The sequence below is a fragment of the Sitophilus oryzae genome, unplaced genomic scaffold (assembly GCF_002938485.1).
Source record: "Sitophilus oryzae breed Bouriz unplaced genomic scaffold, Soryzae_2.0 scaffold_177_pilon_pilon, whole genome shotgun sequence".
NCBI classification, from domain to species: Eukaryota; Metazoa; Arthropoda; class Insecta; order Coleoptera; family Curculionidae; genus Sitophilus; species Sitophilus oryzae.
In genome coordinates, this window is record NW_022146479.1 from 712,818 (window position 1) to 737,803 (window position 24,986).

A 24,986-nucleotide genomic window follows, 5' to 3' on the forward strand; every position below is an offset into this window, starting at 1 on the left:
GAAAAATACTGATGATTTCGTCCATTTAAAGGCATCGGTGCGAAACTTCGAGGGCGTCATCCTGTAACCCGTCCCCAATTATTACGAAATCGATCCACATTTTCTTCAATATCAAATCCTTAGTCCCAACCTGATGAAGATGTAAACGAAATGCCGTATCCAACTTTGCAGGGTGGGACCGTGTGCACCATCGCTCACATAGCTTGACATAGCCTACCCACCAAATTTGAACCAGATCGGACATCGCCTTTTGACGTTTCTTACGTCAAAACTGTCACAGTGACACTTGTCGAGTTGGCCTTGGTCTATTATTGTTTTTTTAATACTCGGTCAATCTGCCCAGCTCTACTAAAAAGCCATTATACAGGGCGGCCCATCAAAAAACGTTCCGCAAAGCATAACGGCCAGGAGTGGGCCAGGATAATTTTTTTTTCAGAAAATTCAAAAACAAGTCAATTTTGTTTGTGAGGGGGACAACTTTTGCCCGAAAAATTATTGCAAAATCTTCAACCCTCTAAGCGGGGGTGTCATCCCCCATTTTTTTCAAATGGGACGGGGTGTCAAGTGGTACCGCAATAAAAAGGGCTTTCTATTCTCTATACTTTCCCGCTTGTTCTTGAAAATCGGTCGAGTCATTGAGAAAATATGAAGGATTGAAATTTGAAAAATTTATTCAAACATTTATCGGAATAAATGATAAGGATAAATTCCTTCGACCAATTTGCTGTTTTTTTCTTAGTATTTCTAGATGTTTACGCAAAATGATTTTCACTTTTTTTCACTTGCCACAAGGTTGAACGATCAGGTGCGGTAGTTGCTAGATAGCTGTTCTGGGACTTGTGCGTTGAAGTTCTTCTCAATATCGTTAAACTTTTTAACAATTATGGTGTACTCACTTGCAGAAAAAGTGGAAATAATCGAACTTTATTTTAAAAATAATGACTCTGGCAATCGGGTTGCGCGGATATTCAATGAACGCCATCCGGACAAACACCTTTATGGCAAAATTGTTCGCTAGTTAGTAGCAAAATTTCGCGAAACTGGTTCCGTTATGAATAAAAAGAGGCAGAGGGAAAATCCTGTAGTAAATAAAGTTATGGAGGTATTCGTATTGGGCCAAGTTGCCATGGATAGTACGCTGAGTACAAGAAAATTAGCCAATGAGACCGGCGTGAATCGTACAAGTGTCCAAAGGATATTAAAAAACGCAAGTTCCACCCGTACAAAATTCAGTTGGTACAAGAACTTAACGATACGATTTTGATCGTCGCTTGCAATTTTATGAAACTATGAGTGAACGAGTGGCAAATGATAATAATTTCCTATTTAATGTGTGTTTTTCGGACGAGTGTACGTTCTTTTTGAACGGTGTAGTTAAACGGCACATCTGTCGGTATTGGGCTGATGACAACCCCAGGGTTTTTCACGAGGTGCACACACAAAACCCTCAGATATTGAACGTGTGGGCTGGTATTTTTGGAAATGAACGAAGTGAGAATGGGAAGAACTTCAATGCACAAGTCACAGAACAGCTATCTAGCAACTACCGCATCTGATCGTTCAACCTTGTGGCAAGTGAAAAAATGCGTAAACATCTAGAAATAATAAGAAAAAACAGCAAATTGGTCGAAGAAATTTATCCGTATCATTTACTCTGATAAATTATAAATAAACTTTTCAAATTTCAACCCTTCATATTTTCTCAATGACTGGACCGATTTTCAAAAACGAAGCGGGAAAGTATAGAGAATATAAAGCTCTTTTCATTGCGGTGTCGCTTGACCCCCCTTCCCATTTGAAAATAGTTATGGGATGACACCCCCGCTTAGAGGGTTGAAGATTTTGCAATAATTTTTGGGGCAAAAGTTGTCCCCCTCACAAACAAAATTGACGTGTTTTTGGATTTTTTGAAAAAAGAAATACCCTGGCCACTATGCCTTGCGGAACGTTTTCGATGGACCACCCTGTATAGGGTGGTCAGACAGTTCATTATGGTCTATTGGTAGTGGACTAAATATAATAAAAATGAAATACATAAAAAATAATTTTCTAGAAACATGTATTTTAACATACAATTGTTAAAAATTAACAATTTATAACACAGAATTTATTGGAGAACATTCATATTGACAGTTCAACTGTCAAATTTCTTCCGTGACAAAAAATATAACCTGTACACTAAATTTCATCTCCAAAATTAATATTATATAAAAAAAAACAGTAACACTGCACATTCTCTATTCCACTAGCACACCCTGTCTTTCTAGTTCAGTCGAGAAAATCTTGGTCGCCTTCGAATTAATACGCGCAAGAAATCACATTTTCGCACTTTATTAATTGGAAAACCTAACAACTGAACCTAAAAACGCTATACATAAGGCTCAGTTGCGCGATAGCAACTAATTGAAAAAAAAAATTGTCCCTTTATTATACTGAGATAATTTAATTCTTTTCTTCCTTCTTTTCTTTTGGTTCTTCTGATGACTGTTGTTCTTGACTTTGACTGCTGCTTCCTTCCCTTTCAGCTGCCATCTAGAAAGACAAACAAAAATTATATTACTTAAAAAAAACTAAAATTAAATCATTAAGAGGTAAATAAATATCAGAATGTGTATTTACATCATGGTTCTTCAAGAGTAGCAAATACTTCTCAACATCATGTTATTTTAATTTTTTTTTATTTAACTGAAGAACTCTGGTCATGAAAATGACTTTTTCAAAATGATATTTCATAAAAAAAACTTCTTTCATCTTTGAAAAAAAAGTAATGGAAGGAGCATATCAACTAGAATGGTTGACTTAAATTCCGGTTTATCAGTGCCGTTCTAATTTTATTCAAAACGTAAAAATATGATGTAGGGTAGAGGTGGGGTAGACTCAATACTTTGTTGTTTTATTTTATACTGAGAATAAATGTCGGTAGTTATTAAAATTGTTATAAAAATATACAATTCTAATAAAAAAATAGATAAGTTATAATAATTATTTATTAACACAAACATCCGATACGCTACTGAAGCAGGTAAGCCAAATCACAGATTAGGTATACTATATGTATACAGATAAAAATCTTATCCCTAATTCGTGGTACGAATGTACGAAAATTGTTTTTTATGACGATGAGCAAACGAGTAAAATTTCCTGTGCGCAAAAATAAACTCGCGTAAAATAACAATAAACAGCGTAATAGAGAGATATCGGTAAACCGAATAGCGTGCATAGACGTTAATAACGCCAGGTGTTATTTCCTTTACGTGAGGTGGTACTAACTCTTCATTTATACTTATCGGATCGGAAAGAATTCTGTTCGCGTCGCGTCCGCTATTTAAACTTAACCTAACTTTGAATTTAAAACTTTGAAATTGTTTTGTTTACTAGGTATTTTAAAACTAAAGGGCTAAAGTGCTTATTTCCAGTGCTTTATTGTTCAACGTCTGTCAGTGGGTTTAGGGCAACAAATTCTCTTAGAAGGGCTAAGTCATCATCTGCTGTAAACCTAAGCCTCTTTATAGGTTCTTTAATATTGGAAGAGGTGGAATCCATATTTTGAGCCATATTTATTTAATTAAAACTAGTCCCACTATTCAAAACAATTCAAACATAACCTAAAATAAAAGATCTCGCCGGCCGGCCCCGGTTGTCAAATACCCGCACACACCCATTTAAGCAATTTTTAAACGTTATTTAGAAATAGCGCTTTGTGTAATTGATCCGCAAATTACGTCAGGCGGTAACGTTATTAACGGGCGTTGCGTTAAAAATTTACTCGCGCATATCGTAACTGTCAAAATAAGGGACGCGTAAATACTACATGACGCTATTCGGTTTTCCGATATCACTCTAATAACTGGACCGGTCAGGCGCTGTGCACAAAATTTTAGAGGCCATAAGTGGGCGTGCTATGTGCACAAACTAGTAACCGAACTAGTGCCCGATTCCGAAAATTGGAACCACGAAAAACAATAAAAAAAACAAAGTTTATAATCTGTATAATCTGTGGCCAAATTGACGTACCTAAATTCTTTGACATCTAATCTTTGACAAGTAGTACATAAAAGCAAAAATGCAAGAAAAATATATAATTGCTTCATTTTAAGTGAATTTCATAAATGATCAGTTTACTACAAGTATGCCCCCCCAGATTATATTATAGTCACTTACTAGCGAAAAGTTATTCCATTATTTCCCTCAATTTTTGACCGAGATCTGCCGCACGCTACACAACCAACTATTTTACAGTCTTTTTCAATAAATCGCAATAGTGTCACTGTTAACAGCCCCGGATCTACAATTTTTTTGAACCGGGGCAAAAAATTGATAGTAGCGCCCCCTCTCTCCAGCGTTTGCAATAAATTAATTTAAAAAACTTAGAAATATCTAGATATAGGTAGGCATTTTTCGTAAACGGGACAGAATGAGCCCTTAAGCTTCATTCAGAACCTCCGAATTAGTTGAATAAATTAGTGGTTTTAATTAGCGTAGAAGTTTGTTTCTGTAATTTCAATGTAAGCATTCAGAACGTCTAAATTAGTGGTAGTCATTTTCAATTAGTAGAAAAACTAAACAAACTTTTGACTTTTCCACTAATTATACTTCAAATTTTGCGGGAAATGTCATTTTGGCCATTGATCCGTCAAGAGAAATCGTGGTTAGAAATCAAAAGTTTATTGTTTTATAAGCTAAATATTTGGCTTTCTTTATGGATACAACTGACTACCGCAAGCTGTTGCTAGGATATTCTATTAATTTTAATTGTATTTTTTAAACATTGTGAATGCCCGTAAATTAAAAAGTATAAAGTGTAATAATTGAAACCGCTAATTTATTCCACTAATTGCGAGGTTCTGAATGAAACTTTAGAATGTGTTCAAAAACTAACACAGCGTTTTAAAATTAAACGAATACTTGATAGAAGAACGTAAAGTGCATACTAGGCGCTTTATGTAGCAATTTTGTTGATTTTCAACCGCATTATAAAATGATTTTGGCGCTCCTTCACACTGGCGCCCGGGGCAGGTGCTCCGGTTTGCCCCCCCTTAGATCCGGGGCTGACTGTTAATTTAAGTTCTGCCCACAATTTCCTTCTAGATTTTCTACTTTTAAACAACTATCAGTAATAGAATAAATAAAAATTAACATAAAATAAGCTCAGTAAAGACTCACAAATCCACAAAATTTCAAATCAAATTCAAATGTGCCAAATGAATCGTCAAAAAAAAATCGCAGGGTCCTTTGTCCGTCTACCATGGATGAATACCTGGATAGCATTATACTCCTTCCTTAATCATTTTATTCAAAGGAAAAAACGAGCGATGGCTACGAAATGAAGATTGATGACAGTTCCCATATAATTTTACATATAAAATACAGCGATCTTCATTTCATAGCCATCGCTGACGCCGTTTTTATTCGATCATACGATATATTATTAAACTGACAAGGTGTCAAATTCAACAAGTGTAACCATTTTCTCAATATACAACGTGAGTCTTAAATAAGTGCAAATATTTTTAGCGGTAATATATTTCGAAACATTTTTTGGAATTTTTTTAGTTAAAAAACAAAATTTCCCGTAGTATATTAAATTTACAAGAAAGAAAACTCGGAAAAGATCCAGTGATTTTCAAAATTTGAGCAAAAAATATTTTTTTCCCTAAATTTTCAAAGTAATAACTCGGTTATTTTGGACTTATTTGAAAAACGGTGAAGCGAAAATATGTTTCTTTTATCGAGATCTACCAGCCCTGAAAAGATTTGCACTTATTTAAGACTCACCCGGTATATACTTCAAAATATAAAAAAAACTGTAACCTTACCTTTTTGTACGCCATTTCGAAGAGTTTTAAAGAACTTTGTTGCAGGGCTGTTGTGGATTTACGGATTTCTTCAGGGTCGGCATCGTCTTTCTTTGCAAGCAATTCCTTAACTTTCTCAATTTCTACTCGTAGTTTGTCGCATTCCTCTTGTGGTAATTGTGCCTGAAACACAAAAATCATTAGTTCAATTCAAGTAAAACATTTTCCTTACTTTATATTCTTCCATCTTAGTTTCTGTGTCGTGCAAGATTCCTTCAGCCTGGTTGATTGCTTCCACTCTGTCCTTCTTAACCTTATCCTGTTGAGCGTACTGTTCAGCGTTTTTGACCATATTTTCGATTTCGTCTTTGCTAAGACCACCAGAAGATTGGATGACAACTAAAAACAATAAATCAATTGTAACAAAATAAACCTACACATAAATTAACCAACTAACTTTGTTGTTCTTTTCCAGTGCCTTTGTCTCTGGCGGATACATGCACAATACCATTGGCATCAATGTCGAAAGTAACTTCAATCTGTGGCACACCTCTGGGTGCAGGTGGAATACCAATCAAAGAAAACTGTCCTGTGGGCAATTAAAAAAAATAGTTACAATTCGTCAACAAAATTAAAATAAGTTAACAGTTAAAAATAATATTGAATTCATTAACAAAATTAAAAATATAACATTGCATGAAGGTGAAATTTTGGTCTCCTTTGATGTATCTACGTTGTTCCCTAGTGTTCCAATTCTACATACTTTAGGCTACTTGAAGGAATTACTGAACGCAAATGGTCTCGACAACAAAACTGTGTTTGAATATATTGAGCTTACACCGTTATGTATGAAACAAAATTGTTTACAATTTAATAACAACTTTTTTGAATAGCGGGAAGGTACAGCAATGGGTAATCCATTGTCTCCATTTTTGGCTAATTTATTCATGAGCAGGTTTGAAGTGGAGGCTAAGAATCGGTTAGAGTATTTTCCAAGAGTATGGTTTAGGTATGTGGATGATATTTTTGCTGATTTTTACACACATTAAGACACCATAGATAAATTTTATTTCTAAGTTAAATAATGGTTCTCCTTCCATTAAATTTACACATGAAATTGAGAACAATGATAGATTACCATTTCTAGGTGTATTAGTCATTAGAAATATTAATAATTGTCTGGAATTTGATATCTATAGGAAAAATACCACAACACGCAGATATATTCCTAATGTTCCTTTGTAAGATTTAATTTGATTTATTTGTACAAAAATTCTTAAATTGTTGTTTGTCTTGTATGTATTTAATGTAACACACTTTGCCTCAGTGTATTGTTTTTTTTTTCTAACTTTTAGTATTTTTATGAATTCTTATCTGTTTATTTACGTAGTCAATAAAGATTTATTTGTTTAATGAATCATATCATAGTGTTGAACATAAAATGGCTAGTTTAAATTTCTTAGTTCATAGATTACTTAGTTTTCCACTTACCAAAGAAAAATATGAAATAGAAAGAGATTACATTAGGAATGTAGCCGAGTGTAATGGATATTCTCCTTCACTAGTTGATAAAATAATTAGAAAACGTAGGTATAAGTTGTTGATTTCTGAAAATTCGACTTTTCAAGTGGAGAAAGATACAACAAAGTATTTTTCAATACCGTTTGATAGAGAGTTATCCCTTGATCATCTGCTGATGATGCTAACATGGTTAGCGAAACGCGCGTCCAGTGTAAAAGTAAAAGTGTTTTGGTGTATTGTGATGATTTAGTGTTTTTATTTTGATGTTAAATAATAATCTACCTAAAATTTTGTTATTTGCTGCCATTTCACGTTCTCCTTGGAATACTTTAATCTCGACTTGGGTTTGTCCATCGGCAGCAGTTGAGAAAACTTGAGATTTCTTTGTAGGAATGGTTGTGTTTCGGTTAATAAGCCTGAAAAGATACAATAATCCAAATTAAAAACTCATTAACCATTCTGAATACACTATTTTACCTTGTGAATACACCTCCAAGGGTCTCAATACCCAAAGACAGTGGCGTAACATCTAACAATAATACATCTGTAACATCACCAGCAAGGACACCACCTTGAACAGCTGCACCGACCGCTACAGCTTCGTCAGGATTGACTGCTCTGCTAGGCTGTTTTCCAAAAATGTCTTGTACAGTTGACTGTACTTTTGGCATCCTAGTCATACCTCCTACCAATAAAACTTCTCCAACCTCGGCCTTTGACACTTCAGCATCCTTCAGAGCCTTTTGGCATGGAGAAACAGTTCTTTTGATCAGATCACCCACCAAACTTTCAAACTTTGATCTATAATACTCATTGTTAGAACATTTAGACACAAAATACTCTCTTATATTACCTAGTTAATTTGAGATTCATATGTTTAGGGCCGGATTCGTTGACAGTCAGATAAGGTAAGTTGATGTCGGTTTGCAATCCAGATGACAGTTCAATTTTGGCTTTTTCCGCGGCTTCTTTCAAACGCTGCATCGCCATTGGGTCTTTGGCCACATCGACGCCTTGTTCCTTTTTAAATTCCGAAGCCAAAAAGTTAACTAGAACATTATCGAAATCTTCACCTCCTAGGAATGTGTCGCCGTTAGTTGACTTGACTTCGAAGACACCCTTTTGGATTTCCAAAATCGATATATCGAAAGTACCACCACCCAAGTCATAAACAGCAATACTATTAAAAGAAAACCAAACTGTTATATAAGCATATAGAGAAATCAATAAAAGTCGATATCAAGTGAAATATCAGAATGTGTATTTACATCATGGTTCTTCAAGAGTAGCAAATACTTCTCAAACATCATGTTATTTTCTAAACTATAAAGAAATCAAGAAAAGTTGGCGTCGTGCACGTCATCCAGGGTTGGGTAACGACACGTAGAAAATTAATTTTCTATGTGTATGTAGAAAAATGCTTAGAAAATGTCGAAAATGTAGAATATTTAGTAGAAAATGTATAAAATCCGAGTACATGTTCAAAACCAACTTTGTATATTTAAAGCTGTTTTTTCCCTTTACAAGTTTCCTCTTGGGTATTTTCAAGATCATGGCAAGCCCCCTTTGCAGTTAAAGAACGTTAGAGAAATAAAAATTGATATTATTACTTAAGTTTTACAGCATTTATTTTTTTTTAACATAGACCTTTCAGCATGTTTCTGCTGCACTCAATATCAGTTTAGACTATGAGTAGAATCTCACACAAAAAGTGAACACTAATGTTAACCTATTAGAACTTTAATTTTTCAGCTTTTATTCAGAAAACTTGTTAATAATCTCACATTGAAAAAAGACACTTGTATATGTATTTAAAATTGCAGTGAAATATCAGTGACAAAATTACAAGCTTTAATTGACAGTTGTCCAAGGTCAAAGTAAAAAAAGTAGCCTTGGCAACATTGGAACATGCAAATGTCAAATATTTTGATGACGTGCATACTATCTTTTATTAATTTTCCTAAAGATATCTCTAAAAAATACTTACATTTTGTCTTCAGTTTTGTCCATTCCATAAGCTAAAGCGGCAGCAGTCGGTTCATTGATTACTCTCAAAACATTTAAGCCAGAAATTTGTCCGGCATCCTTAGTAGCTTGTCTCTGAGAGTCGTTAAAATAGGCAGGCACAGTAATTACAGCATTTTTGACCTTTAAGAAATGACATTTTTTTATATTTTATTGCTTCCAATTAGAGAAAAAAGTACATACTTTAGTATTCAAGTAAGCTTCTGCAGTTTCCTTCATTTTGATCAATACAAAAGCTCCAATCTGACTGGGTGAATACATCTTGCCATCGGTACCTTGAACCCAAGCATCTCCATTGCTAGCCTTAACAATTTTGTAGGATACATTATTCCTAAAAAACATAAAAATGTCAACTACTATGTGTACTTCAATTATGCTGAAATTCATTACATATCCTTTGTTACTTCTGGGTCATCAAATCGCCTTCCAATCAATCTCTTTGTCGCATAAAAAGTATTGGCAGAGTTTGTAACTGCTTGTCTTTTAGCTGGCATACCGACAAGCCTTTCTCCATCTTTAGTGAATGCAACAACTGAAGGTGTTGTTCTAGAACCTTCGGAATTTTCTATTACTTTAGCTTGTTTACCCTCCATGACAGCGACACATGAATTGGTTGTACCCAAGTCAATTCCAATAACTGCACCCCTAATCGCATCAGATCTAAAAGAAAATATGACATATTAATGATTTTGGTCTAGTACTACCAATTGTAAACTTACTTAAATCGTAACTGGTCATATTTAGGATGAAGGGAAACACTTGGGATCAAATTCTACGGAAAGAACAATGATTTTAGTGACGCAATGTAGCAGTTCTAACCCTCAATTTTCATTTTTTAAAAAACAATTTTAAGTAACACGTAATTGTATAAACTACATATCTATAACAACACTTAGCAAAAGAGCACCCTCCCGCATTATTTCATTGCAAACGGGGGTAAATAAAACTAAAATGGGATACTTACAGAATTCAACAAACTACTCAATTTCGGCGTGGGAGTAAGACCGTTTGTTAATTTTGAGCACTGTGAAGCGGCTTTATTAAACGCACGAGCGGCCGAGAGCATTTTTAATTAATTTGGATTTACTACTTTTGGAAACTTTAATCGAAGTTATTCGTTTTTCACGTGCAAGAAAAACTTGAAAAGATGGTTTCCGGCAAATTCTGACAGACAAATGTTACGCAATGATTTAAAAAGCAGCCGGTACGCGGCGCCGTCCTGAATGCCTGACCAATCAAATCATTTGTAGATAAGAGGGAAAATTAAATAAATTCTAGAACATTCCTTTGTTGTAAATTAGTAATTACAAGGCGAAATCAATGATGTTGCTAATTACGAGACAAAATCCAGTTAAAAATCAATAAATTGATTATTTATTGAAATAATTACCAAGTACAAATAATTATGACAAGTTATAGTTAAGAAATATATTTACGTGATCTGTGGAAATATAGCTTATGCAACTCGTTATACAAACATGAATTTTAAAAATGTAAAAAATGATCAGGATTTGATCCAGTGATTTTATCACACTTGTGATTTGTGATCATGCGCATATCAGCTCATCTGTGGTGACTGGGTGATTGTGATGAGCTGTGATTAGCTGTGATCTGTGGACTTGATTTCTTGATTAGAGATTTTATAACCTATTTGTTTTAATGTTGATTTTTTAATTTAAGAACTGTGCAATACTCTCGTTATCTTCATCTCAATAATTTTTAAAAATGGTGAATAGTTTAGACAAATTAGTTAAGGTATGGAAAATTGGTAAACTGGATTACTGCCAAGGACTAAAACTTCAAAAACATTTATCTACTCTTCACAATGATGTAGAAAATAGAATTAAAAATACGTTGCTCTGTTTAGAACATTCACCTGTGTATACTGTTGGAATCCGTTCCAATCAGTACACCGTACATGAAGAAAATGAACTAAGAAAAAAAGGTTGTGATTTGTTGTATATTCTTTTTGTTTATAAAATTAACTTTATATATCTCAGGTGCAGAGTTCCATCGAACAAATAGAGGTGGTTTAATAACTTTTCATGGACCTGGACAGTTAGTTGTATACCCTATTTTAAATCTAAAACATTTTAAACCAAGCATGCGATGGTACGTTTGTCAAATTGAGAAAACCGTGATAAATTTGTGTAAAAAATTTTATTTACACGCAGAAACTTCGCCTCATACTGGAGTTTGGATTGGCGATAATAAAGTAAAACGTATGTATTCTTATTAAAGCAGACATGCATTACCAATTTTTCTGTAGATTTGCGCTATAGGTATTCACGGTAGTCGTTTTATTACGACGCACGGTTTGGCATTGAACTGTAACACGGATTTAAAGTGGTTTGATCATATTGTTCCTTGCGGAATTGAAGGGAAAGGAGTTACAAGTCTATCTAGGGAATTACAAAGGAATGTAACTGTAGATGAAGTGATACCTGAGTTTATCAAAAGTTTCCGTTCTGTGTTCGATTGTGATACAACTGATATATCTGAGCAGGAAGCTCAAAGTATTTTGAGTCAACTTAAAAGTGGGCCAGAAGTGGTACAGAATTTAGGATAAATTTATTTTTGTATATATATTTTATGTAACACTTTAATTAGAACATTTTTAAATTGTGTTTATTGAGCTTATTGCAATAAAACTTTTTTTCGTAACACTCGCATTTTAGAATAATTGTTTTCATACAAAATCCAGGTAGCTCCTTTTTGACTATATAATAAATCCGAGCAAAACTAAAAAAGGATTTATTTTAATTTTATTCCACAAAAAATTATCATTTTATTTTTTTACCTCGCAAGTTATACAGACTTTGGAATAAACATAAAATGTAGAACCATGCTCAAAATTCTGCTATTGGAAGTGCAAAAATTATTGGGAGCAAAAACCAAAGGCGCCTTCAGGGGACACAACGGCTGACCGCTTTGCACGATGTCTCCAAGAGACATGGCACATGTTTTTTTGAAACACCCTATATAAATTACATTAGTATTAAAGTATTCCGTAAAAATATCGTTTGGCGGTTGGGTGTATAAGGGTGTATATAGGTATTTTCATACAAGAAAAACAAGGTGATTCAAATATACAGAGTGTCCCAGTATTCCGTGGAGATAGAACTACTACGTATTTTTGGAATCAAGTCTATTGTCTCTGAGTTTACCTCTAAAAAAAAGTGCTTCGTTTGTCCACTTAAAGGGCACCAAAAAATTAAGTTTCATAAAAAGTTAAGAAAAAATTCCGTTTCATAAAAAATTTAAAAAAATGAATAAATTTTAAATTAATTAACGTTCGGGTTTATTTTTATTGATGCCCTCTAACGGACAAACGAAGCACTTCTGTATAAAGGTAAATTATGTGCAATTACCTAATTAATTAATAACTAATTTTGATTCAAAAATACGTACTTGTCCTTTGTCCACAAATTATTGGAACTCCCTGTATATTTTATAGGTCTGCTTTTAAAAAAAAACTTCTTCAAAAATGTTTTTGTTAAAAACTATGCGTTGTGGCTTTTTTACAAGTGACAACAATGTGATAAATACTTAGAAAGACTAAAATAGGTAGTAGTTCTATGTTCACGGAATATTAAGACACCCTGCAGGGCGGATACAGGAATTTATTTTAGGGGGGGTCCAAAATAAAAAGTAATGTAGAACATGCTTTCTAGGGCGCCATTTTTAACCCAAAAGCCTAATATTTAACACAATTTACAGGTTTTAGGGGGGGCCCGGGCCCCATGGGCCCCCCTCTGTATCCGCCACTGACACCCTGTATAATGAATTTACACGGACACAGACATAACGGCAGGGATGGGGGCAGTGTTGCTAGAACTTCTATCATTTTCTATAATAAATTTAAAAATACAATTTATATCATTACGAAAGTTTTATTTTTAAAATTTGCAGTTTGTAAAAAAGGTGGTGGAAAAGTCAATAAATCTCAGCAAATTGTATTTTGAGCTGGTAGAATGTAGAATGAGTGGGGGTTGATCACTGCGACTTTACAGATCTATCGTGTCCCCCTTCCTTGAGTTATAACTCATCATACAGTCCCAGGGCTTTGACAAAAGCCAGTATCTGGGACGGTTCTATAGAGGGTAATTCTCCATCTCCAATATCAGTTGTACCTAAGCTTCTGGCACGCTGGCACGAATGGTTGTAGAATGTAGAATGTTTAGGAGGGAAGTTAATCACCGCGACCTTATAGATCTATTGTGTATTCCCCTTTCTTGAGTTATAACGAGTTATAACTCATCATACAGTCTCAGGGCTTTAAGAAAAGCCAGTATCTGAGACGGCTCCACAGAGGCCAGCTCTCCATCCTCGACATCAGACGTACCAAGGTTCATGGCACGAATGGTCGCCGTCTCGGCGCACTCAGTGATAAGGTGTTCTGGTGTTTCCCCATTTTCCCCACAAAATCTGCATTCGCCGTTGTTTCTCAGTTTCAGCCTACTGAGGTGTTCGTTGAGGAGACAGTGTCCTGTTAGAAACCCCGTGACAATCCAAAGATTGTTTTTACTCAAGGAAAACCTTTGATTTTTCTCGGTCATAAGTTCTAAGGAACTTTTTCGAGTGTCTTAGACCGTTGGAGGATACCCATTCCAAGTTACGGATGGAGTCTTCCAGATTCTTCAGTTCCTCTTTCAGTTGGTTCCCGTTTGGAAAACAGAACGGTTCTGGTCCAGTTAGTGGAGTGTTCGTTCCTTTTCTAGCTAGATCATTTGCTTTTTCATTGCCTTCTATCCCTTGGTAAGCAGGCACCCAGAGTAGGAAGACTTTATTTTCTTTGCCTAATTTGTTAAGCTTCTCTAGGCATTCTTTGACCAACTTCGAATTGATGGTTACTGAGTTGATCGCGTTAAGTGCTGCTTGACTATCGGATAGGATGGCAATTTCTTGTTTTCGATAGTTCCTATCTAAGATAAATTGTACGCATCTTTCGATAGCGCAAATTTCTGCCTGAAGGACACTGGGGTAGATGCCCATTGGTTCGGAGTATTCAGTTTTCGCCCCAAATAGTCCCTGCTTTGGTTTTGGAAGCATCAGTATACCACGTGATGGTATGGTCTTTTATATGCTGAGTAAGCGTTTCTTTCTTCCCAATCCTTTTTATTACTCAATACTACAGTGAGGTGTTTCTCAAAGTTGTAAATTCTTGGTATGTTATCCACTGGGAGTTTGAGAAGTGGAATTTTCTTTTTGAGGGTGTTCCAAACATGACCTGAAAATTCTCCCAGTACTGTTTCCGTCAGTAACCATTCTAATCATTGTCGCATTGGCATAACTACCGACGACAATATGCAGTGGTGTTAGGTCTAGAATGACCTCCATTGCTGCTGTTGGACATGTTCTCATGGCACCTGTGATGCAGATACATGCCAGTCTCTGTACTTTGCACAGGTTTTGCCTTGCTGTACGTTGCTCTAGTTTTGTATACCAAGCAACTGCTCCATAAGTAATCATGGGACTTACTATCATGGTATACATCCAGCGCAAAATGTTAGGGGCGCAGCCCCACCTATTTCCCGCCAGTCTTCTGCATATCATGAGAATGGTTGCACGCATGGTTGTGACAGCTGGTACAATAATTGTAAGAACCTGACAACACTGGCACTAGGTGGGAGCATGTTGGGAGTAGGTAGGTACTAATGGCAGAAATACTGCATAAGCGAGGACCGCGACACTTTGGAAGTCGGAACCCCGATTACAAAATCGCGGTATTTCTCTGGAACGGTCGTTATTGCAACGCGACTCATGTGGAACCGGTATACCCATCACTAGTATAATATACCTAGTACCGCTAGTACCTACACCATGCATGTAATCTTTGCCTGGCAATGAGATTTTTGAATGTCCGGAGTGCGGAAGAGAGATAAAATCGCGTATCGGGCTTTTCAGTCACAGAAAAGCTCATGAAAGAAAACGCCTTGCGCCTTTGTTTTATCGCCTTTTGTTTTATCGAGGTTCTGATGCGTGTCAAATACTCGTCAGCGAGTAATGGCAGTATGTATTTATATATGTACGAGTAATTTTTGCCTACACTACGCTTTTAAGTAGATATTTGTCATATCAGTATTCTAAAAACATCTAATAATTTATTTTTGTTTATACTTATTTTTGTTTGTCACATCAAAATGACTGTGAACGTATTACAGTGATAGTATAAGTTGAGATAGTATGAGATGATTGACTATTCTGTTTTTGTTTTCTATGGAGGGAGTTTTAAATTTAAAAGGACTGCAGTACTAAGAATCCATCGGACTGCTTTGGCATTGTACAGTATTGAGCCTTTAACTAGATCTGAGCTCGGGGTTGGCAGATAAAGATCATGATCCGCCTTCCTAAGTGGATAGTTGTGAGATGGCCTTTCGGGAATAGCAGATATTGTGCTTGAGGATTAAGCGAACAAATGAATGAAAAAGGAAGGGTCAGTATTTTGAAACTTTTAAGGAAACTCTGCCAGTGAGTTCTGCTGTTCAGTCCCAATTAATATCGAACTGCTCCCTTTTGAAGTTTGAAAATATGATCAAATTTTGTTGCGCAGCAACCCCAGGATGGAAGGACATAATGAAGATATATATATATATATATATATATATATATATATATATATATATATATATATATATATATATATATATATATATATATATATATATATATATATATATATATATATATATCTGATTCTAGAATGAATGATGATATATATATATATATATATATATATATATATATATATATATATATATATATATATATATATATATATATATATATATATATATATATATATATATATATATATATATATATATATATATTATATTATAAGTAGGTATTTTATAACACTTATTCTTGTTAACACTCACAATTTAAAATTTTTCTCACAGAATATCCAGGTAACTGCATTCCCTTTTCTAACAAATCGGAGGAACCCTAAAAATAGAAAAGATTATAATCTATATTACTATATATTATTAATTAAAAATTACAATTTACTATGGCTTACCTCACAAAATGTACAAACTTGGGTAAAACAGTAAACCAAGATATAGAAGCCCGCGCAATAATATGCTATTGGAAATGCAAAAGTTATTAGGATTAAGAACCAAAGAATGCCTCCTAATACATTTGCCATTTTGACAGTTCTGTAAATATATATTTTAATCTGATAACATCAGATAGAAATTGTTGAACTCACTGTGGTTTGTACTGAACTATTTTAGAGGTTTATTAGGTACAAAATTATCATACAGGCTGTTTCAAAAAACATTTGAAAATTTGGAATTTCTTGAAATATTTTTTGGATTTTTTTTTAGTTTGGTTTGGTTTGGTTTGATAATATGGCAACATAGGTATATTTAGAAGAAAGAAAACCCAGAAAAGATCCAGTGGTTCTCAAAATTTAAGCAAAAATCATTTTTTTTGGAAATAAGTAAAATAACTCGGTTATTTTGGACTTATTTGAAAAACAGTAAAAAGAAAATATGTTTGTTTTATCGCGGTCTACCAGCCCTGAAAATATTTGCACTTGATTGATCACCCTGAATATGCCTAGTACCTAGACTACGCTTTTAAGTAAATTTGCCATATATCAGTATTCTGAAAACATCTAGTAATAATTTATTTTTGTTTATGCATATATAATTAGAACACTTATTTTTTAAATATAAGCTTCTTGCAGTATTGAACTTCTTGTTAACACTCACAATTTAAAAATTTTCTCATAGAATATCCCGGTAATTGCATTCCCTTCTTTAACAAATCGGAGATACCCTAAATAGAAAAAATTAATCTATATTACTATAAATTATTAATTAAAAATTACAATTTACTATGCCTTACCTCACAAAGTGAACAAATTTGAGCAAAACAGTAAATCCAAATATAGAAAAACGAGCAAAAAAATGCTATTGGAAATGCAAAAGTTATTAGGACTAAGAACCAAAGAATGCCTCCTAATACATTTGCCATTTTGACAGTTTAAATATTTTTTTTATAACATCAGACAGAAATTGATGTTTCTCACCTGCTGGGTTTGTACCTGAACTACTTTAAAGGCGTAGGTATTATACATAATTATCACATACCGGGTGGTGCATATAAAAATTGAAGAAAGAATTGAAATATTCAATAATATACAGGGGGTTGCATTTAAAAAAAGTAAATTTTGATGTGCCACGATTTTATGACCGGCCCTGTATTCTAAAATCTCTTATCCCCTAATAGACATTTAAAAAGCCCATAACTTTTCTATTAAACTTTTTGCCAGTACCTCCTATATATTTTACCTAATAATCAACCGTTCCCATACATATTAGCGACCCTGTATTATAAGTCAAAAACAATTATTTTATTAACTATTTTTTATTGACAAATATAAATAACCAGTATATACAAGTAAGCAACCTTAATTCCTAACATAACAATTAAATAAGAATATACATATTAAATATTAACATTCACAGTGGACAATTTTTCTAACTGCATATCCAGGAAGCTGTATACCTTTAAGAAACGTTTCTGAGAGTCCCTGAAATAAAAAAATAACTAAAATTAACAATTTTATCTATACTATACACTGTGTCTCATCACCAAAAGGGGTCTCATAAACAAGAAAAGGTACAAAAATGATTAAATTAGAAAAAATAACACCTATTAAGTACCGATATTAAAACGATACGATACAAATTTATCATTCGTTATTATTAATTAACATAATAATCGTAATAACTCTTAGTAATGCTTGGATGGTTTTTACTTAATAATAATTGCTTGTTAATGGAAAAATTCTATAAATATATACAGGGTAGCCCATCGAAAACGTTCCGCAAGGCATAACGGCCGGGTTTTTTTTTTCAAAAAATCCAAAAACACGTCAATTTTGTTTGTGAGGGGGACAACTTTTGCCTCAAAAATGATTGCAAAATCTTCAACCCTCTAAGCGGGGGTGTCATCCCCCAACTTTTTTCGAATGGGAAGGGGGGCTAAGTGGCGTCGCAATGAAAAGGGCTTTCTATTCTCTATATTTCCCCGCTTCGTTTTTAAAAATCGGTCGAATCATTTTGAAAATATGAAGGACTGAAATTTGAAAAGTACTTCTTCCAAAAAAACGCATAAATTGAATTAATTAAAAAAAAGCTTACCTTATTAATGAGGCAAATGCAATGTTGCCCGTCAACCTCCATACAGTAATACAAATTATTTTCAACCCGTTCTAGAACATTCTGAAGAACTTGCGGGGTCACTTCATTATCCAAACATCAATAATTCGTCTTTGCAGGTCTTCTAACGAGGCTGGTGGAGTGCTATACACTTTACTTTTTATGTGTCCCCATAGAAACAAGTCTAAAGGACTCAAGTCGGGTGACCAGGGAGGCCACTCAATTGCACCCCTTCGTCCTATCGACCGACCGGGAAAGTTATTGTTTAAATTTAATTACGCACATTTTGAGAGTAATGTGGAGGTGCACCGTCTTGTTGAAATATTAGTTCCGCTTCAACGTACCCAGGATTGTTCTCTATGATGTCACTTAGGGCTGGGTCGAAAACGGCAGGTTTACTGCCTGTGATCTACCTGTACGTGTGTACTGAAAATCTGCCGGCCGGCATCGGCCATTTCGGCGATAATCGGCCGGCCAACTGAACGTGAATGGGTACCTTTAAACTCGCTTGTTGGATTCTAATCATCCAGTCCGGAGTTATTAACATTTATATAAAGATATATCTAACCTTCCCCCAACCACTTTATTTTAGCAGATAGGGGAAAATGGTTCTAACAAAGAAAATCCAAAATTTACTGAAGATTATGAAGCTATTATTTATAGTACTCATTATCTAGGCAAAATTCTGTAAAAATTCTATTTTCTTATTTTCCATAGCAGTTGCGCCCCCTAGCGGCTGTTTTACAAACTTGAAATAGCCCCTTTAGTTATAAATATTTTTTTCCGTAAGCCATACGGCCAATACTTTCCGAGATACAGCCGAGAGCTATTCTTAGTGGGACACCCGGTACACACAGAAAAGCTCATGAAAGAAAACGCCTTCTTCTGATGCGTGTCAAATACTCGTCAGCTAGTAATGGCAGTATGTGTATGTATGTAATCTTTGCCTACACTACGCTTTTAAGTACCGTATGATAAAAAAACGGCGTCCAGTTGGCTGGGAAATGACGATCGATGACATTTCCCATATAAAATGACTGCGATCGGCATTTCATAGCCGTCGCTAACGCCGTTTTTTCGGATCATACGGTAGATTTGTCATATGAGTATTCTAAAAACATCTAGTAATAATTTATTTTTGTCTATACATATAATATATAAGTAGGTAATTAGAACACTTATTTTTGAAATGTTTGCTTCTTGCAGTAAAACAAAGGTCTTATTAACACTCACAGTTTAAAATTTTTCTCACAGAATATCCCGGTAACTGCATTCCCTTTTCTAACAAATCCGAGAAACCCTAAATAGAAAAGATTAATTTGTTACTATATATTATTGATTAAAAATTACAATTTACTATGGCTTACCTCACAAAATGTACAAACTTGGGTAAAACAGTAAACCAAGATATAGAAGCCCGCGCAATAATATGCTATTGGAAATGCAAAAGTTATTAGGATTAAGAACCAAAGAATGCCTCCTAATACATTTGCCATTTTGACAGTTCTTTAAATATATATTTTAATAACATCAGATAGAAATTGTTGAACTCACTGTGGTTTGTATCTGAACTATTTTAGAGGTTTATTAGGTACAAAATTATCATACAGGCTGTTTCAAAAAACATTTGAAAATTTGGAATTTCTTGAAATATTTTTTGGATTTTTTTTTTAGTTTTTGGCTAAAAAACATATTTTCTTGATAATATGGCAACATAGGTATATTTAGAAGAAAGAAAACCCAGAAAAGATCCAGTGGTTCTCAAAATTTAAGCAAAAATCATTTTTTTTTTGCAAATAAGTAAAATAACTCGGTTATTTTGGACTTATTTGAAAAACGGTAAAGAGAAAATATGTTTGTTTTATCGAGGTCTACCAGCCCTGAAAATATTTGCACTTGATTGATCACCCTGAATATGCCTAGTACCTAGACTACGCTTTTAAGTAAATTTGCCATATATCAGTATTCTGAAAACATCTAGTAATAATTTATTTTTGTTTATGCATATATAATTAGAACACTTATTTTTTAAATATAAGCTTCTTGCAGTATTGAACTTCTTGTTAACACTCACACTTTAAAACTTTTCTCACAGAATATCCCGGTAACTGCATTCCCTTCTCTAACAAATCGGAGAAACCCTAAATAGAAAAAAATAATCTATATTACTATAAATTATTAATTAAAAATTACAATTTACTATGCCTTACCTCACAAAATGAACAAATTTGAGCAAAACAGTAAATCAAAATATAGAAAAACGAGCAAAAAAATGCTATTGGAAATGCAAAAGTTATTAGGACTAAGAACCAAAGAATGCCTCCTAATACATTTGCCATTTTGACAGTTTAATATTTTTTTTTTGATAACATCAGACAGAAATTGATGTTTCTCACCTGCTGGGTTTGTACCTGAACCACCCTGAACTACTTTAAAGGCGTAGTATTATACATAATTATCACATACCGGGTGGTGCATACAAAAATTGAAGAAAGAATTGAAATATTCAATAATATACAGGGGGTTGCATTTAAAAAAAGTAAATTTTGATGTGCCACGATTTTATTTTTTTTTAATAGACATTTAAAAAGCCCATAACTTTTCTATTAAACTTTTTGCAGTACCTCCTATATTTTACCTAGTAATCGACCGTTCCCATACATATCAGCGACTCTGTATTAAAGTCAAAAACAATTTTATTTAACTATTTTTTATTGACAAATATAAATAACCAATATATACAAGTAAACAACATTAATTCCTAACATAACAATTAAATAAGTATATACATATTAAATATTAACATTCACAGTGGACAATTTTTCTGACTGCATATCCAGGAAGCTGTATACCTTTAAGAAACGTTTCTGAGAGTCCCTGAAATAAAAAAATAACTAAAATTAACAATTTTATCTATACTATACACGGTGTCTCATATACCAAAAGGGGTCTCATAAACAAGAAAAGATACAAAAATAATTAAATTAGAAAAATTAACACCTATTAAGTACCGCCAAAAGTAATAATTATTGATTCTAGAAAGAGTTTCTATTTGAAACGATACAATACAAATTTATCATTCATTATTATTAATCAACATAATAATCGTAATAACTCATAGTAATGCTTGGATGGTTTTTACTTAATAATAATTGCTTGTTAATGGAAAAATTCTATAAATACATACAGGGGGGTGGCCCATCCAAAACGTTCCGCAAGGCATAACGACCAGGATATTTTTTTTTTTTTCAAAAATCCAAAAACACGTCAATTTTGTTTGTGAGGGGACAACTTTTGCCTCAAAAATGATTGCATAATCTTCAACCCCTAAGCGGGGGGTGTCATCCCCAACTTTTTTCAAATGGGAAGGGGTGTCAAGTGGCGTCGCAATGAAAAGGGCTTTCTATTCTCTATATTTCCCCGCTTCGTTTTTAAAAATCGGTCGAGTCATTTTGAAAATATGAAGGACTTGAAAACTACTTTGAAAAGTACTTGGGACTACTTTGAAAAGTACTTTTTGCTAAAAAACGCATAAATTGAATTAATTAAAAAAAAACTTGCCTTATTAATGAAGCAAATGCTAAAAATGTTACCTGTCAACCTCCATACAGTAATACAAATTATTTTCAACCCGTTCTAGAACATTCTGAAGAACTTGCGGTGTCACTTCATTATCCAAACATCAATAATTCGTCTTTGCAGGTCTTCTAATGAGGCGGGTGCCTCGGCGGGTGGAGTGCTATACACCATCTATACACTTTACTTTTTATGTGTCCCCATAGAAAAAAGTCTAAAGGAGTCAAGTCGGGTGACCGGGGAGGCCACTCAATTGCACCCCTTCGTCCTATCGACCGACCGGGAAAGTTATTGTTTAAATATAATTACGCACATTTTGAGAGTAATGTGGAGGTGCACCGTCTTGTTGAAATATTAGTTCCGCTTCAACGTATCCAGGATTGTTCTCTATGATGTCACTTAGGGCTGGGTCGATGGTATTTTCCAGTAAATCCAAGTACATATCACCTGTTAGATTTCCAGGAAGAACAAAAGGTCTGAGGGTTTTGTGTGTGCATCTCGTGAAAAACCCTGGGGTTGTCCTCAGGCCAGTACCGACAGTTGTGCCCACGTGCACCCATCGTGCACCCACGTGTAAACAAAAGAAATAAAATGGCGACAAGTCAACGTCAACGACCCGACAAGGAGAAAAGTGGTGTTCGAATAACAAATTATGGGTTACCAAAAATTGTTTTTGTCTCCTTTCAACGCACACTTTAGAAAGAAAAAGAGATGAACTGTAATACTGAAAGAACGTCAAGGTTTTATCTGTCACTCTTGTCAATAATTTATCGGTAAGGAAGATTCCTAGAAAATCGCTTGTAGTCAAGTTTTGAACCATTGCCAGTTCTCCCATAAGAAGTGTCATCCGTGTCATCCACCTGGTTGTGCAGATTAACTACACCGTTCAAAAAGAAGGTACACTACCTAACCCATTCAACCTTGTGGCAAGTGAAAAAATGCGTAAACATCTAGAAATAATAAGAAAAAACAGCAAATTGGTCGAAGAAATTTATCTTTATCATTTAGTCTGATAAATATTTAAATAAACTTTTCAAATTTCAATCCTTCATATTTTCTCAATGACTCGACCGATTTTCAAAAACGAAGCGGGAAAGTATAGAGAATAGAAAGTCCTTTTCATTGCGGTACCACTTGACCCCCCTTCCCATGTGAAAAAAATTGGGGGATGACACCCCCGCTTAGAGGGTTGAAGATTTTGCAATCATTTTTGGGTCAAAAATTGTCCCCCTCACAAACAAAATTCACGTGTTTTTTTCTGAAAAAAAATTACTCTGGCCGTTATGCCTTGCGGAACGTTTTCGATGGGTCATCCTGTATATTAAAAAAATATTAATAATTTTTCAGATTTTTCTTCACTTTATGAATAAATTCACATATTATATCTATAATTATAATTTTGAAATATGTTTCATACATAAGGGTGCAGGGGAAAAAGTATCAGAGACCATTTTTTCCAAATTTTGGGTAAATTTTGGCAGTACAATAATTAAATAATATATTCCAAGCACTCCAGATCAGAAGTTTTGATTTTTATTAGTTAAACGCGCCTTTACATATTTTTTTAGTGCGGCAATATGATTACTATCTTTGTTCTTATAATATCAAAATAAAACTAATTTACTTATTTAATTTTACTTAATCTTTAGCAAAGATTAAAACCTGCATTTTCCCCTAAGTAACCTAAGTATGTTTGGGGTGGTGCTACATTTTTGCTTAAAATTTAAAAAAAGTTATGGCACGAACACTTAAAGACTGTTCAATCTCTGGTTCAACTATCGTTCAACGTTACGCCATCATTACTTGTCAAATATGAGTTTTAAGGTGTGTCTGAGATCAGTACATATTGTTTAGAAAATTTTAAGTACGTTCCTATATTATTGATTGAGCGAGTCCCGTTTTTTTCGGCATTTATTCATTTTTTCTTGAACTCTTCATCAGTTACGATCCCTTTAGTTCCAATTCTTTTGACTGTTGAAATTATTCATATTTCTAAAGAATCAGCAACTCGCTATATTATTTAAAACGCTATCAATTTGTATTTTACATAGGAATATTACTCCTTTGCATTGTAAAGAAGAGTGTTCTACCAGCGTCTCTTCCTCGAGAAAAATAATTTATAAGCTTAGCAATGAGCTCTTAATCATTTTGGTTATATCTTTGAGGTATTTTTGCATAAAAAAAATTGAATTTTGTTTGACAGCAGCAACCAATTTTTAATTTTGACATTGATCGATGTTCGTCAATAAAATGACCATGTGTGAATCAAATGACCATGACAATTACTAAAAAAGATATGCAGTAATTTACACAATGCCGTAATGACGTCGCCAATCTCTTTCGTCTGGTTGTCAGGTTGTCAAGTGATTGAGAGAGTTCGACAATATATGACGTGCCATTGAACGATGACTGAACATTCTATACATCAAGTATCTACTTTAAATGGGCAACTTAATCACGTTATAATAGAAATTTTTGAGATACCCATTATTGAGGTAGTTAATAAGACTCTGCAAAGTTTATTTTTGACTATAAAACTACTTTTTGTGACTGATCTCTTTGCCCCTGTATCCTTCTTACATTTTAAAACAATTAAAAACAAATCTCACCTCACAACCTGGACAACATCCACTGAGTGCATACAAAAATATATAAATAACTGCACAAAATGCAGCCACAGGGAACGCCACTAATACTAAAATGATAGCCCAAAACAATGCACCAATACAATTCATTTTTCTGTTTTAAATTAAAATAATAATCAGGTAACTACGACCAAACCAATTCGAGTCTCGATGTTAAACTAAATGTATGTCGCTAAAACGTTTTTATTTTATTTGCTATGCATTTAGAATAACAATCTACCGGTGTGATAATATACCTACAGCGAGGT

At 34.0% G+C, this 24,986-nt stretch overlaps 2 protein-coding genes across 2 annotated transcripts; one reads left to right on the forward strand and one right to left on the reverse strand.

Moving 5' to 3' along the window:
* Window positions 1-2,042: 2,042 nt before the first annotated feature.
* On the reverse strand, window positions 2,043-10,545 carry LOC115882192 (heat shock 70 kDa protein cognate 5). The gene is made up of 12 exons (XM_030900090.1): window positions 10,306-10,545; window positions 10,061-10,113; window positions 9,732-10,001; window positions 9,525-9,672; window positions 9,304-9,464; window positions 8,170-8,496; window positions 7,794-8,117; window positions 7,599-7,732; window positions 6,253-6,384; window positions 6,028-6,194; window positions 5,817-5,978; window positions 2,043-2,532 (listed from the first exon to the last, which is right to left on the reverse strand). The coding sequence occupies exons 1-12, from the start codon at window positions 10,405-10,407 to the stop codon at window positions 2,443-2,445; spliced, it is 2,070 nt and encodes a 689-aa protein (XP_030755950.1). The 5' UTR covers window positions 10,408-10,545; the 3' UTR covers window positions 2,043-2,442.
* Window positions 10,546-10,816: 271 nt separating this feature from the next.
* Window positions 10,817-11,978, forward strand: LOC115882193 (putative lipoyltransferase 2, mitochondrial). Its single transcript, XM_030900091.1, has 3 exons — window positions 10,817-11,286; window positions 11,342-11,556; window positions 11,611-11,978. Exons 1-3 carry the CDS (start codon window positions 11,067-11,069, stop codon window positions 11,908-11,910), a joined length of 735 nt encoding a protein of 244 aa, XP_030755951.1. The 5' UTR covers window positions 10,817-11,066; the 3' UTR covers window positions 11,911-11,978.
* The last annotated feature ends 13,008 nt before the right edge of the window (window positions 11,979-24,986 follow it).

Coding starts and splice junctions, on each gene's coding strand:
- LOC115882192 (XM_030900090.1), bottom strand. CDS start 10,407: ATGCTCTCGGCCGCTCGTGCGTTTAATAAAGCCGCTTCACAGTGCTCA. Junction 8,118..8,169: donor ATGAATCTCAAATTAACTAG/GTAATATAAGAG, acceptor TGAGTATTATAG/ATCAAAGTTTGAAAGTTTGG. Junction 6,385..7,598: donor AGCAAATAACAAAATTTTAG/GTAGATTATTAT, acceptor AATTGCCCACAG/GACAGTTTTCTTTGATTGGT.
- LOC115882193 (XM_030900091.1), top strand. CDS start 11,067: ATGGTGAATAGTTTAGACAAATTAGTTAAGGTATGGAAAATTGGTAAA. Junction 11,287..11,341: donor AAATGAACTAAGAAAAAAAG/GTTGTGATTTGT, acceptor TATATATCTCAG/GTGCAGAGTTCCATCGAACA. Junction 11,557..11,610: donor TTTGGATTGGCGATAATAAA/GTAAAACGTATG, acceptor ATTTTTCTGTAG/ATTTGCGCTATAGGTATTCA.